Below are 16,265 nucleotides of genomic sequence, written 5' to 3' on the forward strand. Positions count from 1 at the left end.
TTACCATGGTTGGGATTCAGTGTGATGTTGTTATAAAGGCAAAAATGGAGAAAATGACATTGCTCAGGTCTGATTCCAGTCAAAACATTATGATGATTTTTTTCCCCCCTAGATCTTTCCACTTGATTTTCTTGTTGTTTTCCCTCTAAATTGTGGCTGGAAATGATCTGGAATTAACTGGAAATATGGAGCAATGCCAGTATCATGGAGCCACTAGTACCCTGAAGAACCTTAGCGTGGATAGTCTCAGTTAAAACACTCAAAAACTCAAAAAGTGACAATATTCTTTATGGAACCAAAGGGAGTGGGAGCTCTTTTATGGCGTCGCTCCAAAGAACTCTTCATTTTTTAAGAGTGTGTGGAATAAGAAAGGCCCAGCTCCTTTAAACCAGTGCAGCCTTCCGTGCACTCCAGTGAGAATTTAATTTTCCAAATTGAACCGAGAACTGAGCCTCGGAGTCACTGTCGGAGCTTGACAGTGACAGTGCAAATTTCAATTATGACCATAAGCAACTACAACTGGCGGGTGAGGTGGTGGGGGATCGCTGTGTGGAAGACATTAACAGGGCTGTAGAATCACCCATTTCTTCCTCATAATTACTCTCTAATTAGCCATTAGTTATTCGATTACCCCGCTTAATCTGGAAGTCATGGGCATGGGTTTTGTAAATGGCGGCGTATTCGGCTTGTGAAATGATTCTGCCTCTAATTAAAGGCTGGGGGGGCAATTTTTTTGGGTGGGATGGGTGGCTATAGATATTCATGAGGGTCTTTAATTTGTAATAAAAGTGCAAGAAAATGCCATCAACACAGAAGCAACAAAAAATATTGCAAACAAATATGGCACCAGTGTGCACAAAAGAAGTTATTAATACAGCAGCTATAAAGAGAGCCATTGTTGCTGTGTGTTCTCTCTCTCTTTTTTTTTTTTGCTAGGAGATAATTGTGAGATTGTGAAACGAGTCCCAACTCTTTTAAAGAGGCGCTAAACCCCATATTTTTTTATATTAATAGCTGAAATGTGCTGCTTAAAATGTTTATAACCCTTTTCTAACCTTTAAAAAATGCTTTACTTTCAGTCATTTCTGCCTCTGCAGAGCCCTTGCAGGTATAACTGTGCTATAGATGAGGATAATGTTTCTGCTCACTTTGGTTCGTTGACAAATCACAATATGCAAATCAATCAATTAATCAATCAATCAATTAATCAATCAATAATATCGCCCCCCTGGTTTCATTCCACCATCTGCGTCTCACCGCTATCAGAGGCACACTGCTCAGCCCAATCAGCTCTCCCTTCTTGCCCCACCCCTAAACTCATACATCACCCAGTGCCCCTCTCAAACTACTCCTCCCTTTTTTTTTTTTTGCATTTTTCTCATTTGAAGGTGGATTCAGCCAACATCACAGAGTTTGATTACATTTTAAGAAGAAGATAAAAAAGAAAAAAGGAGGAGAAATGATGCTACAAAAAACACCAACGTTTAGTTGGAACTCCTGTGAACAAACCCAGACAAGCAGTCACACCAAAAAGTGTTCAGATTCTACCATTTATTACACATATTACATTCTTAAATAAAAATGCTCCACTGAACAGTTCTTGCATAGATATTTTACAATACCAATTTAAAAAAGAATTATGAAACAGACCAGTAACAAAAATAAATTTTTATCTTCTTCCTTAATAAAGAACATTACCATACTAACATTATATCATACAAATAATAATAATATTTTAAACACTTTATACAGCAAATCAAAAAGGAGAAGAACGAAAATAAAAAACAAGGAACCGAATCAGAATAAGAATTCAATTCAAATTCAACTGAAAAACCAACATAGAGGAAGTGTGAAGCGTGATGGTAGCTGGAAGTGAAGGGTGCGGTGGTGGTGGTGTGGATAGCTAGGTAGGGATGATGAGAATAACAGTGAATAAGTGAATAATGGTGAAGATGATATTGTGGTGATAGGGTGATTGTGGATCGGAGGGGGGGATGCTCTAGCTAGAAACTACAACCTGTACAAATGTGTATTTTCTATGTGAAACATGGCATTTACTGAACTCCCTTTTGTTATCCGACAAAACCCGCGCAGACCGTCAACTGCCGCCCCCCACCGTGAGGGGTTAAGGGGTTGAGAGGGGGCTGACGGCGGTGGAGGAGAGTGGCCGAAGCGAGAAGCACCTGTTCGAGAAATAAAAAAAGCGTTTCAAAACGTTTCGAAGCGTTTCAGCTGAGGTCTGTTGTTGGGTTTAGTTGCTCCCTGGTTAGTGGACTGCCTGGGACGTTCACAAGTAAAAGGTTGTGGCCTCTGGCCAGCCGAACACGCATACGGCAAGCTCGCTCTCTCACTCTACGGAAGCGGCGGCATGATAGCGGAAGGAAGGTGGTTGTTTGAGGAGTCTGTCTCTAGGAGCTGATCAGGTGGATGTCCTGCTGATGCAGGGTAAGACAGATGTGAGATAGAGGATGGGGTGGTGAAAGGAAAGGTGTGGTAAAGTCAATACGTTTTCGGAAAAGCACGGTAGACTGACTCCAAGATGCACTCTGCAGCACAGGACGTGAACCTAAGGACTGAACCCCTTAAATGACAGGCTTCGATTTTGATCATACTAATTGTGAACCACATAGAAACGTGATGAGATTTTGTAAAATGAGACACAGTAAAACCAATGCCAGCTAGACTTGAATGTAGTTTTACTCAAAGTAGATTGACTAATGGGCTGGGATGCTCAGACTTGGAGACACCCTGGGAGATGTTGGAGCTCAAGATGGTTAAGCTGGTTGACCAGCAAATAGGTTTGTTCTCATTTTAATTTGATGGTTTAGCTGGTCCAACAACATGGTAAACCTTATTTACCACTTGCCAAAGGTTGACCAGCCTAAGGATGCTTGTCCAAAGTGATCCTCCAGTAGGAAAAACAGCTTAGTCCATGGAACTAAAAAATCAAGAACTAATTATAGGGTGGGGTTGTGCTCGGACAACCAGCTTAGACCATCTGAAACCAGTTACTAAAACCAGCAAAACATGGACTTAAGATAGATTTTTGCCAAACATATAACCATATAAAAACCTAGACCATCCTTTGAGTGATCAGGGTCTTGAAGAACCACCTTTTTTGATAACTGTACTGTATATATGGCCCTAATTGGAAATCCAAATGCTGCTGTCATGTCAAGACCTTATTTAAATGTTTTTTTTAATTCTTTACATTGCCACTGATGTGGTAAAAAACAGCAGCTACCCTTCATCAAGTGGAGCAGACCAATTGGAATGAACGGCCCAAAATGTCCAGAATGGAAAACAAACTTTTTTCATTATCTTGTTACTATAAAAAAGAGATACTCAGAGGTCTATGTATATACAGACACCAGCAGCTGATTGAATACAATGACAATGATTTTACTGTGCTGGTCAATGACCCTTGATATGAGACTAGTGCTGAGGTCATTAAAGACTGACATTGCCACAGGCTTTCAATCCAATCAAGAAAAAGGACTTGCCATGACCTGCTGAATAAGGAGATTTGATCTTGTCCTGATCTTCTAAAATATGATTTGTAATCTAAGGTATGGTCTTTTTTGGTGGCAATGATGAAAACCTTGTTTAACCCCCTTGACTAATTTGGCATTAATTAAAGGACCATTACGGATTATATTATATTTTCTGTAGGAACTCCAAGCAATGTAAGCTCTTGACAGAAGGAATTTGGTCAGTTTTTTAATTTTTTAATTTAAACTTTGTGGTATGTCATGGAAATCTGTGTGGGATGGAGCCTTCCAAATCGCCCTGCCCATCGCCCATTCCCCCAGTCCCATATCAACACACCCTGGGTGTGGCCACTTATAGATAACAGCAGAGTTGGCTATGTTTTGTATGGTGGACAGGTAATCACTGAGCTTCAGTGAGGTTTACTAACTGTAGCTAGGTAATCCTAAATGCTCCATGATCTTGAAGTGCTCCACCTGGCATGGTTTTACTGTTCTCTTTCAAACAGATTACAGTGAAGTACATTTTGAAGTAAATTTCCATTGCATCAGTCAAAAACATCCTAGAGCTCATAAGTTCCTGTGACAGGTACATCTTGAAACCAGTCATATAGACATATAGTGGACACTGGACGATGGTGGTGCGGACTGACAGTCTAAGATAGCGGTACACAAAGTGCGTTATGGTATGCATTGAAATGGTTCTGTTTAAAGTTCTGTTTCAACTAAGGAACGGAACACCTACAATCTGTGAGTAAGAGGAGTTCGAGTCGACCGAGACCGTTTGCCTGTGTTCAGAAAAGATCCCTCTGGTTCATCGTTCTTATCTGTGTGGGAGCAGTTAATAAAAGTGCCCGGAAAAGCTCCACTTAAGCCAAAATGTAACAGCTGGGGATTTACTTCACTAGAAGGTGGCTTAAATGGATGATGATTTAACTGTTCCCTCTTTTTTTTTATTATAAGATAAATAGCTGTAAAAAGCATCTGAAATCCAGTGTGAGCGATAGAGAATTCGCTTTGATTACCCAAATTTACAAATTTCGAGAGAGGATTCAAGATATTTGGTCTGGGAAAGTTTCCGACAGGCAATTCTGACCTTCCGAAGACTCGTTCTACCTTCAACATCCTTCAGAAAGATTCAACTCCACTGTAATATATGCAGTGTACTAAAACCAGTGCGACTACTTCGCTGCCGCTGCTGCACTGCTACTCTGAAAAAAGAATCAAATAAATCACCCTCAGCTTGGCGAACAAACCAGTATGACTATATTACAAAGCACACACATACCCAAAGACCATGACGATGGTCTCACACACACACACAAACGCTGATGCTCAGGAAAAGAAAGGAAAAAAAGAAAGAAAGAAAAAAAGAAAGAAACTAAGGAAGAAACTCTAAAAATGGGCTTGGGTAGGGGTTAGGATAGAGTTTTAAGTGATAACGTAGTCATAACGAAGCGCAAACAAACGAAAACAAACAGCCTCGTTCTCTCGCTTCTTAAACTCCTAGTTCTTCAACACCCGGCAGACACGTGAATCTTTGGGCAAAGTGTTAGTTAGCATGTATCTGGTGATGTTCCTGCAGTTGATTGTGCATTGATCACTGCTGTCATTAGCGTAGTGCGGAGAGAGAAGGCGAGGTGGGGTGGGGTGGGGTGGGACTGGGGGTGGGTTGGGAATAGGGGGTTTGATCAAACCTCAGCAAGTGCAGGCGATGTCTGTAGCATGCTGATTGCTATTCTATTGGATTGGCCTCATAAGTCGTATTCATTTGGTACGTTCTGGAACGTTAATAATATCTTCCTCCTCAAAAAAATAGCTTCTTGCATTTACAGTGGCAATGTACAGTTCGGAATAGATGATACACGTCGTCGGATCTGCATATTCCTCTGATGAATCTGTGTCCCTTCGGATGAAAGGAACGATATGACACTTTTTCACGTTTTCTGGTTGAGCATTCTTGCTGCATTCTTTTGCACGGTGACTGGCATTATTTTTAAGAAACCTTTTTTACGAGATTGTGGGAGACTGTTGTGGGAGACTGGCTTCAACATAAGGTTGGGTTTTCGCGGGGCTGCCCACCATCTTTCATAAATTTTGTTGACCTATGCTTCTCCTAAGTTCTATTGCAAAATTCTAAATCCTATTGCACTGGCTGCCGCGAAACAACCCTGGTGTCCCACAACTGGTGTCTCCAATGGGGCATGTAGTGTTATTCCCAATGCTAATATGACACTGAACCAGTATTCCTCGTGGAATGTGTGCCCTGCTTCGCTTGCGCCGACAAGACTTACAATCAGAAAGTGCCGCATAATAACCCCAAGTTTGATTGTACGCAAGAGTGTGGAAGGGGTCAAGCAACATCATCCCTCCACTTTCGATTATTTTGGCATCCTTTGCATCTCAGTGGAGATCAACATCAACAACAAGACATCAAGAACAACAAATGAAAAAGAAAAAGAAACCCATGAAGCAGAAGAGTGAAAATACAAAAAGGTTTTGAGCATACAAATCCGAAAACCAAAAAAAGTGAATAGCAAAAAATCCAAGTTCGCCTAGAGCAGATTGTTCAGTCCTTGTGGTCGAAGAGTGTGAGTGTGTGCACGCACAAGTATGTGTGTGTGTGTGTACGTGTTTTTTTGTGTGTAAATGTTTGTCTCTGTGTGTTGGTGGAGGAGGAGCTGCCATACGGAGAGCAGCGCCTGGCCTGCTGTGCCTGGGCAGCTGTACGCACTGAGGATTTTTTTGGTATCGATCGTGTTGTAAGGTTCCCCTGAAGGCCGTGTTGTGGGTCCGTTTAGTTTCGATGGCTTTAAATCCCCGTCCCCCATCCTTCCGACTTCACCTTCACCTTTGTTAACCTACCACCTAACAGAGGAGAGGAGCGTCATAGGCCGCGGAGGGCTTTTGCAGAAACCTTGGGAACAGCCGTGCGGATTTATCCCTAACGATTTAGAAGCTGATTGTTAAGCTAGAGCTAAGCCTAGGCCCAGTTTAGCGCGACGGCGAGAACATACGAATGAGCTCTCGCGTTCCCACTTCAAAGCTTGACTTCAGGCGCAAAGAAATCCTCCTCCAAAACAACAACGGCTAAAAGAAAAGGAGAAAAAAAACCCCAACCCTACTGCGAAAAGATATCGGAGTAGAACAAATATCGCCGGGAAGCAATCAGGCGTGCGTGTTGAACCGTGTGTGTGTGTGTGTAAGTGTGTATGTAAGTGTGTATGTTTGCGAGAGGCTGCCATGCAGTGTTTTGTTTCTCTGTATCTCTGTTCATTAACTCCGTCATTATTTCCCCCCCGTTTTTTTTGTTTCATTTTGTTTTGCTTTTCAACGTTATTTCCAAAAAAGAGCCGTGAGCTAAGAAACCATTGTGTGTTTCCTTGTTGCGTGCGCGTGTCTATTTGAGAGAGATTTGTTTGTCTTTTTTATTGTTTTCAGATTTTTTTGTCTCCTTTTGGTGTTTTTGTGTTTTTTTTTTTATTTTTTGTCTGTATGGAAAAAAAAGCACAGAGGACATTGAAAAAAGTCAGTGTAGACAATGGATACGAAACAGGCAAAAGTTCGTCTGGCCTGATGCCATCGTGTTCTCATTTTTTTTTCATTTCTTTTTCGTGGATTCTGATGCCGGCAGGCGTCTCCAGTCCGAGAAGATTCCAAAAAAAAAAAAAAAGCACGTCCCGACTGCTCTACTTTCTGCTTTCCTCTAATGCCCTTCCTCCTCTGTGAGAGGCTTGAGCTCCAGTATGGGCGCCAGTATCAGCACAGAGCCAACGAACGTTTCCAGTGTTGAGAAGCGTCACGCTTTTCTTTTTTGCTGCGCGAGAGTTTGTTGGGGTTTTTGTTTGGAATGGAGCGAAACGGAAAGCAGAAAAACACAGGGCCTGTCTGTTTCTTCCCGTCGCAAGTCAGTAGAGTCCTGGATCCTTTCGGGCTTTGTCCTGTCGCGCTTCCATCCTGTCAGTGTTAAGAAGTTAGGTGCTGCTGAATTGAACCTTTCAGAGAAGGGACGCTTTGTCCAACTCTGACTCTTTTTACCCATTCCCAAACCCCCTTCCCAACCACCCAACCACCCCCCACCCCCCCGTGACCATATGTGCACATTCACGCTCGTGTATGCAAAAAAAGTCTTTTACAAGTTTTCTGTTGTTGTTGTTTTCTGATAAGTTTTAAGACATGTTCAGTTCAGAAACAATCGTTCTCTTTTTTTTGTAACACTGTCTTTTACAAAAAAAAAACAAAGGCAAGAAAGTGTCGCTGCGCATTTGTTTCAGTTGCCTGCGAGGGGACAGGCGCGAAAGAATGAGAGAAGGGAGGTGCACTCGCAAGCCAAGAGCAAGGAAAGTCCTTCAGCCACATTGGGCCTTGCTTACAACAGGGCCTCGGCCCTACCGGCTTCGCTGGTTTCCGTCCGGAAGGTTTGTTTGTTTTTCCATTTTTGGCAACATCATCTTCCAGAGCGGCGAGCTTCATGGATATGGCGGGATCCCATCGGGATGATGAGCCCTCCAAGGGAGGACTACTTTACTGGAAGAAGGCGTCAGGAGTGCATGACTCTTTTGGGAGACGTTTACATTTCTACCACTTCTACAGCAGAAGCGTTGTGAATGAATGTGAGGTGCACCCTCACAGCGTTGTCCACAGGTTCGGCTTATTGTCCTGCACCTGCACCTGTTGTTGACATTTGATTTTGATTTGACTGTACAAAGAACGGCAAAGACAAAAACGAAACGGCGGCAGTTTGGCAGTGTCTGACTCCCGAGCTAAGTGCATCGGGCTAATTAACCGGGTTTTAAAAAGATGAGAAAATGGCATGGAATGGTCCGGAGAAGTGATGGATCCAGTAAGCTCTGCCCTCAGAATCTCCTTGCCTCATGATTCCTGGAATAAAAAAGCCTCCTCCCCCTTTCCTCTCAGGAAGCTCAGGCGGTTTAGTTTTTGAGTTCTCCACAGGGGTTGCCTTCTTCTTCTCTGGATGAGGCGAGAGCAAACCAGCAAACTCGCTCTCCCCTTCTCTCTCTCTTTCTTCCTCGCTCTCTCTCTTCCTCTCTTTTCTCTCTCTCCCAGTCTTCCTCGCTTTCGGTCTCCTCTCCTCCTCCCTCAGATGTGCCTCTTCATGTGCAGAGCCAAATGGTCAGACCTGGAGAAACACCTGCAGAGAGATAGAGAGAGAAAGCAGAGATGTAACAGGATGTTGTGTCATGTTTATGGCAGCATACCATAATTGTGTGAATGAACAGTATATCTATGCTAGCTTCTGGCTAGCGATTTATCTTATAGGCAGAGTATTAGCTTAGAGTATTGGCTACAGTGGTAACCACATGAATGTTTTGGGATTGGGATGCTACAGAGTGCAGCTTTTATATATCACAGAAAAGGCAAATGCTTTTGCTTTTTTTTTTTTAAATAAACTAATAACTGCTAATTCTGTTATATCAGCTGAAAGAGGAAAGATATGCACTATGGGATTCCTGGCCATTGATAGCTGTGGTCCCACCAGAAACTGAACCTTTCAATTTCACAATGACTGCACAATGAGTCAGCAGTTAGACAGTTGTGCCACTCGAGACACCCGCACCCTTCAACCTGTGCTGCTTTTTAAATAAAATGAATACAGGCCAGCCATACATATGTACATATAAGATGAGACTTATGAGATATGATATGAAGAATGGTGAAGAATGGTCCAATAGTAATAAGAAATAGCTAAAGTGAAGCTCAAGTTTAACTCAGTATCAGTGTTGTATCAAAAGCCCCATAGAAGCCAGCTTTGCATAACAGTGTTTGATGGATCCGGCTGGGGTTTCAGGGGTGATGGGGCACCATATGACAGTCAGCGCAGGCTTTGCAGATGGAGTCTTTCAGGATTTGTCAGAACAGAAAGACAGAAAGAAACAACATTTGGTGTTCAGGAGGAGAAAAAAAAAGATGAATATTTAAGCATTTGATTTTTTTTTCTTTTTTCGTTAATGACAGATCGTCTCAAAGCGATCGTCTTGCCAGCTCGCCGAGACAAGCTGTGACTGTGCTAGAGAAACGAGAAACTGCTTAACATGTACTGTATGTGTTTTTTTTTTTCCAGAACGTGTCAGCTGACTCTTTTCGGGATGGATTTCAAACGCTGGAGGTGAAACTACTGCATAAATCGCACGGCCACATTATGGAGCGCTCGACTAGGAGCTGGTAGATGTGGATTGAGCCAGAGGCTTCTTTGTCGTAATCGATTAAGCTCACCGGTGGTAATTGTGAGTGGTGGGAGCGATAAATAACAGCAGCGGAGGAAATCTGTAGGCCTACTTGGAGATGCCATATCTACTTTACATTTATTAGACTATGGGGATTGGTGTATTACATTCGTATGCAGTGAAAGATGAATCGCAACTGGAATGAAGAACACTGTGAGAAAAGGAGGTGGGAGAGAAATGAAGAATTAAATTTTCAATTTGCCCGTGGCTGTATCTATTATTAATTAGCAGAGTGCTACAGCGCTAAATCCTGTGGTGCTTTTCCAGAGGAATAGTAGAAGAGAAGACGTACAGGTGGACGGAACTGCGCCTGGCTGCTTAAAAGCAATATTTCAGAAACAAAAAGAATGCTAACATGGCTAAAACCAAACAGGGTCCAGCTGGCATTATGCTAATGACATTAGGCTAACTCATCCCCATGAGCTTTCATTGATTCTTAGCCACGTTAGCATTTCTTTGGGTGAAGTGTGTTCAGATGTTGACCATCTGCAATCTGTATGTCATCACCGTCACATCAAACAACATTAATGATCTGCCAACAGAATAACAGTGAGCTACAGTAGCATTCTGAGCTAAATTCTAAATCTCTACATGGGCTTTAATACAGTAGCGCTGAGCTGCACTGCAGATGGTCCATGACTGCTGCACACACTTCACCCAAAAGAAATGCTAACGTGGCTAAACACCAATGAAAACTCACAGGGATCATTTAGCTTGATGTCATTAGCATTTAAAAGTAGAACTCTACAGAGCTACAGTGTGAGATATGAATATGGTTCAGCTACAGAATCACCATGAGCTAAAGACACGCTGTGAGCTACAGAGGCACTGAGCTACATTACAGATGGTCAACAACTGCTGCACACACTTCACCCAAAGAAATGCTAACGTGGCTAAGAATCAATGGAAGCTCACAGGGATCTGTTAGCATGCAGTACATTAGCATACAAAAAGGGATATCTGAGCTTGAGTAGCACTGTGAGCTGGAGAAGCAGTTTTAGACTACAGTAGCACACTTAAAACACTTAGCTAGATTGGCACTGGGAGCTAAAGTAGAACATTACTCTGAGCTCTTAAATAGAGCAGCACTCTGAACTACACTAACACTTAGCCAGAGCAGAACTAGACTAACCCTTATCTACAGTATCACCGGGAGCTACAGTAGCCCTCTAATCTAGAGCAGCACTCTGAACTAGTATATTACTCTGAAATAGAGTAGCACTCTAAAATAGAGCAGCTCTTAGCTACAGTAGCGTTCTGTGCTACACTAGTGTTTATCTATAGTAGAACTCTGTGCGAGAGTGGCACTCTGAACTAGAATAGCACTTTGCTACAGTAGCACTCCTCTAGAGTTGCACTCTTAACTAGAGCAGCACTCTGCCAGAGCAGTACTCTGAACTACACTAATGCTTAGCTACAGTATCATAGTGAGCTATAGTAGCACTCTAATCTAGAGCAGCACTCTGAACTAGAGCATCATTCTAAGCTAAAATATTACTCTGAGCTACAATTGCACTCTGAACTAGAGCAGCATTCTAAGCTAGAATATTACTCTGAAATAGAGTAGCACTTTAAAATAGAGCAGTTCTTAGCTACAGTAACACTGTGCTAGACTAGTTTTTGCTATAGTTCAGCTCTGTGCAAGCGAGTGCTGTGAGTAACACTCTGAAGTAGAAATCACTTCACTACAGTTGAACTCTGTGCTAGAGTAGTACTCTATTCTAGAGCAGCACTCTGAACTAGACTAACACTTAGCTGGGAGCTAAAGTAGCACTCAAATTAAGAGCAGCACTCTGAGCTAGAACATTACTCTGTGCATGAGTAGCACTCTAAATTAGAGCAGCACTCTGAGCTAGAATATTACTCTGTGCATGAGTAGCACTCTAAATTAGAGCAGCACTCTGAGCTAGAATATTACTCTGTGCATGAGTAGCACTCTAAACTAGAGCAGCACTCTGATCTAGAGCAGCACTCTAAGCTAGAATATTACTCATAGCTTCAGAGGCACTATAATTTAAAGCAGCACTCTGTGCCTGAACATTAGTCAGTGATAGAGTAGTCCTCTTATCTAGAGCAGCACTTAGCTACAGTAGCGCTATGTGCTTTACGAGCTTTTAGCAATAGTAGCACTCTATTCTTGAGCGATACTCTAACCTAGAGCGGCACTCTAACCTAGAGCGGCACACTGAACTAGAGTAGCAATCTATTCTAGAGCAGCACCCTGAGCTAGAATATTACTCTAAGATTCAGTAGCACTCAAAACTGGAGTAGCACTCGGATCTAGAGCAGCACTCTAAACTAGAATACTGCCCTGAGCTCTATAGAGCAACACTTAGCTACAGTAGCACTATGTGCTAGACTAGCTCTTAGCTATAGTTGAACTCTGTGCTAGAGCAGTACTCTATTCTAGAGCAGCACTCTGAGCTAGAGTAGCACTCTAAAATAGCATCCTATTGCCCTGCCCCACTGCACCTTTCACCTTCCCTCAAAACAGGGGAGAAAAGATGCTCTGAAGACCATCAAACATCAAACATTAAACATCAAACAACTCTTCTTCATGTTGCTGTGAGAAATTTAAGGTTGACAGAGCAGAGGTGTGTGTGTGTGTGTATGTGTGGGGGGGTGGAGGGGGGTGTTAGGGCCTGCTGGACAGATGGCCCTATGACACTGGCCGCCACACCAGCTGGCACACCCATAACCCCCCTATCCCCACCCTCACTCAGCCCCACTCCACACCCAACAGGGGGGCTGGGCTTGATTAGGCAGGATTAATGATGAGCTGTGAGTAAGAGTGTGTGTGTGTGTCTGTTATGTGTGTGTGTGTAAAAGAGAGAGAAAGTGTGTGTGTGTGTGTGTGTTTGCTGACTGTATTTGCTGTTAAACTTTCCACGGCTGCTGCTCTTCTCATCCCATTCTGATGGTAATGTGGGACACACACACGTACACACACAGACACACACACACACACTGATGAATTCCCCCAAGGAATGCCTCATAGAAGGGACCGAGAGAACCGGCTGACGACTTGCCAGCGCATCACTTTTGAGACATTAAAAGCGTGTAAGTGGCCATTCAGGCTAAGCTAAGGAGAAGTTAAGGCTCTTCGGAAGTCAGGTCCGTAAACCAGTCGTAAACGCTAATGGTGCTAAACAGTGAATGGAAGTCTATAGTCATCAGTTAGCATTGGTGCCAGTAATACAATACATTCCGGTGGGTACCAGTTCCATTCGGTGCACTTTCACGTGCACTAATCCATGTAGGCAGTGCTTGCCGTGACATCCTAAAATCATAGGACAGGGACCTACTATCAGGCCTTGCCATGAGCACGCTGACCAGCGTTCAGCCACACTCACAAGATAACACCTCACAACTTATACAGGTGTGGGCATTCCCCAGCCATTGCCCGAGGTAACATTTCTTGGTCAATTTAATAAAAACTCCTGTCCCATGACTTATGAAAGTGAGAAACATGAGGAATATGAGTGAGTTTCATTTACTTTTACAATTAAATTGAATTAATGAATAATTGAAATTGAGCCCTAGTGCAGCTTCTAACATGCTTTCAAAGTTACAGTATATGGATCCCATTTTTATCTAAACAACCATGTTTGTATTAGAGGACAATAAAAAAATGAAAATTTCCATTAAATAATCATTAATGTTTTTTTAAATATACATCTCTATTACTAACATGGTTCTTTAGTGCACCAAAATCGGTTATTTTTTAACGGCATCACTCAACTAACCCTTTGTAGCATCTTTTTTCTTAAGTGTGTGTGTGTGTATGTGTGTGTGTGTGTGTATGGATGCGCAAACCAGCAAGCATGCTTTCCAGCATTCACTTCAACCAGATTAGCCAAATCCAGAGAGGTTCCACAGGGGTTAATACTAGGCCCAATCCAAAACAACTAAAAAAAACAGGAAGCAGAAGGGCCCAATTTAAAAAGTTCCCCATGGGACTACTGGGAGGGGGGTTAAGAGGCTCTGTCAACACCTTGGCACTAGTTAACCAAGTGAAGAATATCCTTTGAGTTTTTATAGTTCTTAATATAACCATTGATTTTACTTAAAAAAGAGTGTAAGTGTAAGATAAGAAGATACCTTGCAGTACATAATGATGATCCAATACATGGACCATTGTGCTTTCTAGCATCCAATTAAAACATACAAGCCAAGTCTGGGGAGGTTCCACAGGGTTATATGCTAGGTCCAATTCTAAAACTAAAAACTAAAAAAACAAAAACTAAAGCTAAAGCAACAATCACAGGAGTGTCTGGTTTAAAGCTGCCCATTGGGTTGATTGGAAGGGGGTTAAAAAACAGAGGACTAGACCCTACAGCTCTGTCAACACCTTGGCACCATTTAATCAGGTAAAGAATCTCTTTCTAAAAAGCATAGTTAGATAATGAAGAGGACCCTGATTGGCTGTGTTCCATCAGAAAAATCAGCCCTGATTGAAACCCCATTTTATAACAACTGGAGAGGGCTAAACTTCCAAGAAATGGGCCCTTTAATGCTGTATCCTTAATTTGGACTGAATTGAAATGGACTAAAGGATTGAAATGGACTTTTCCGCATACTTTATTTTTGTCCTTTCGTCCTGTTGTTCAATTGTCAGGACCCCTCAAAGGAACACCACAGAGCAGGTATTATTTGGGTGGTGGGTTGTTCTCATTCTCTGCTCTGCAGTGACTATACTGGCATGGTGGTGATTGATGTATGAGGTGTTAGTGTAAATCAGACACGGCAGTGCTTTTGGAGTTTTTAAACACCTCAATGTGCTCAACTGCTGGACTGAGAACCTTGACGGTTCACATTTACAAATGTAAGTGACCTGTATCTGTGTGTAATGTGAACGAATCTGTCCCTGAAACACCTTACATGCTGCACATTGATACGTGTATGAACGTCGCCTTTTTCACTAACAACAAAATACGTCATATTTGAGAGACGACTCGTAGCTTTATGAAGGTGAAATGGATGAGTTAGCAGCTCATATGTGAAGCATCTTTTGCTGGGGTGGAGAGTAAACGGCTGGTCTGAAGTACTGAAGCTCAGGTCGAGGAGTTGAAAAAAGGCCAAGCTGTTTGCTTTTGCTGTTTTTTTTGCAGCTATAGCTGCACAGCTGCACCAAGAGATGTGTGGGTACCAGAAAGAAGCATGTAACGCATGGATATGTATCTGATTTAGGATCACATATGAAAGTGACTCACATCTGATTTAAAAAAATAGAAATTGGCATGTTTAAATGGAAAAAACAGATCTGAGCCACATAGAGCAAAAAATCAGATTTGAGTCACTTGCCTGGTAATGTGAACGTAGCCTAATACAGTGGACAGTGAGTGGACGAAACGTTTAAAAACTCCAGCAGCACTGCTGTTTCAGATTTCAGCTTCTGGACAAGGCTAAGCTCCATTATTTGAGCCCTTTAATGTTGCAACCAATATTTGGACAGAACCAGAGTGGACTAAATGTGCTACTAAATGTACTATACTGTATGTGTAGGTGTTTGTAGATGCTTTCATCAGCAAGCATGCTTTCTAATACCTCAAACAGATTAGCCAACTGCAGAGAGGTTCCACAAGGGTTAATACTAGGCCCAATCCAAAAGATAAAAAAAACACAGGAACCAGGAGGGTCCAATTTAAAAAGCTCCCCAAGGGGCTACAGGGAGGGGGCCGATGGGAGGGGGGCTGGGCCTTACAGCTCTGTCACAACCTTGGCATCATGGAGAGTCAATTATAAACGCAGCATTCGGTTTCCACATGCTGCCCACCCCGCCCCCCACAGTGCCCTTTCCACATAATCAGTGCTGCTGTGCATTTAGCAGTGAGTGCTGGGGAAAATACAGCCCTCTACCAACTATGATAACACCATAATTTGATCAATCCTGTTATTTTATGTTGTGTGGCACCAATGTAACAATGTAACAGCTTTGGAAAAATATAAGAGACCACTTCAGTTTCTGAAACAGTTTTTTTGATTTTGCTATTTATAGGTATATGTTTGAGTAAAATGAACATTGTTGTTTAATTTTATAAATTGCAGACAACAATAATCCAAAATTCCAAACAAAAATATTGTCATTTAGAGCATTTATTTGCTAAAAATGAGAAATGGCTGAAATAACAATAAAGATGCAGAGCTTTCAAACCTCAAATAATACAAAGAAAACAAGTTTATATTCATAAAGTTGTAAAAGTTCATTATTTGGTAAAATAATCCTGGTTTTTAATCACAGTTTTCATGCATCTTGGCATGTTCTCCTCCACCAGTCTTACACACTGCTTTTGGATAACTTTATGCTTTACACTCCTGGTGCAAAAATTCAAACAGTTCAGCTTGGTTTGATGGCTTGTGATCATCCATCTACCTATTGATTTTATTCCAGAGGTTTTCAATATAGTAAAATCAAAGAAGCTTACTTTTTTTTAGAGGTCTCTTATTTTTTATCAGCCAAAACATTACAACCAAATAATACTATGCCTAATGCTGTGTATTCTTTTTTTAAGTATTTTGTAAGTTGTGAGGT

General features: G+C 42.1%; 1 protein-coding gene across 1 annotated transcript in view; it reads right to left on the reverse strand.

Moving 5' to 3' along the window:
* Positions 1 to 1,536: 1,536 nt before the first annotated feature.
* The window catches only part of klf7b (Kruppel-like factor 7b), a 70,888-nt gene continuing 56,159 nt past the window's right edge, over positions 1,537 to 16,265 (reverse strand). The window contains exon 4 of the mRNA XM_007260433.3: positions 1,537 to 8,640. Within this exon, the coding sequence (XP_007260495.1) occupies positions 8,589 to 8,640 (52 nt within the window). The 3' untranslated portion in view covers positions 1,537 to 8,588. The remainder of the gene's footprint in view (positions 8,641 to 16,265) is intronic.

This window comes from Astyanax mexicanus, chromosome 11 (genome assembly GCF_023375975.1).
Source record: "Astyanax mexicanus isolate ESR-SI-001 chromosome 11, AstMex3_surface, whole genome shotgun sequence".
NCBI classification, from domain to species: domain Eukaryota; kingdom Metazoa; phylum Chordata; class Actinopteri; order Characiformes; family Acestrorhamphidae; genus Astyanax; species Astyanax mexicanus.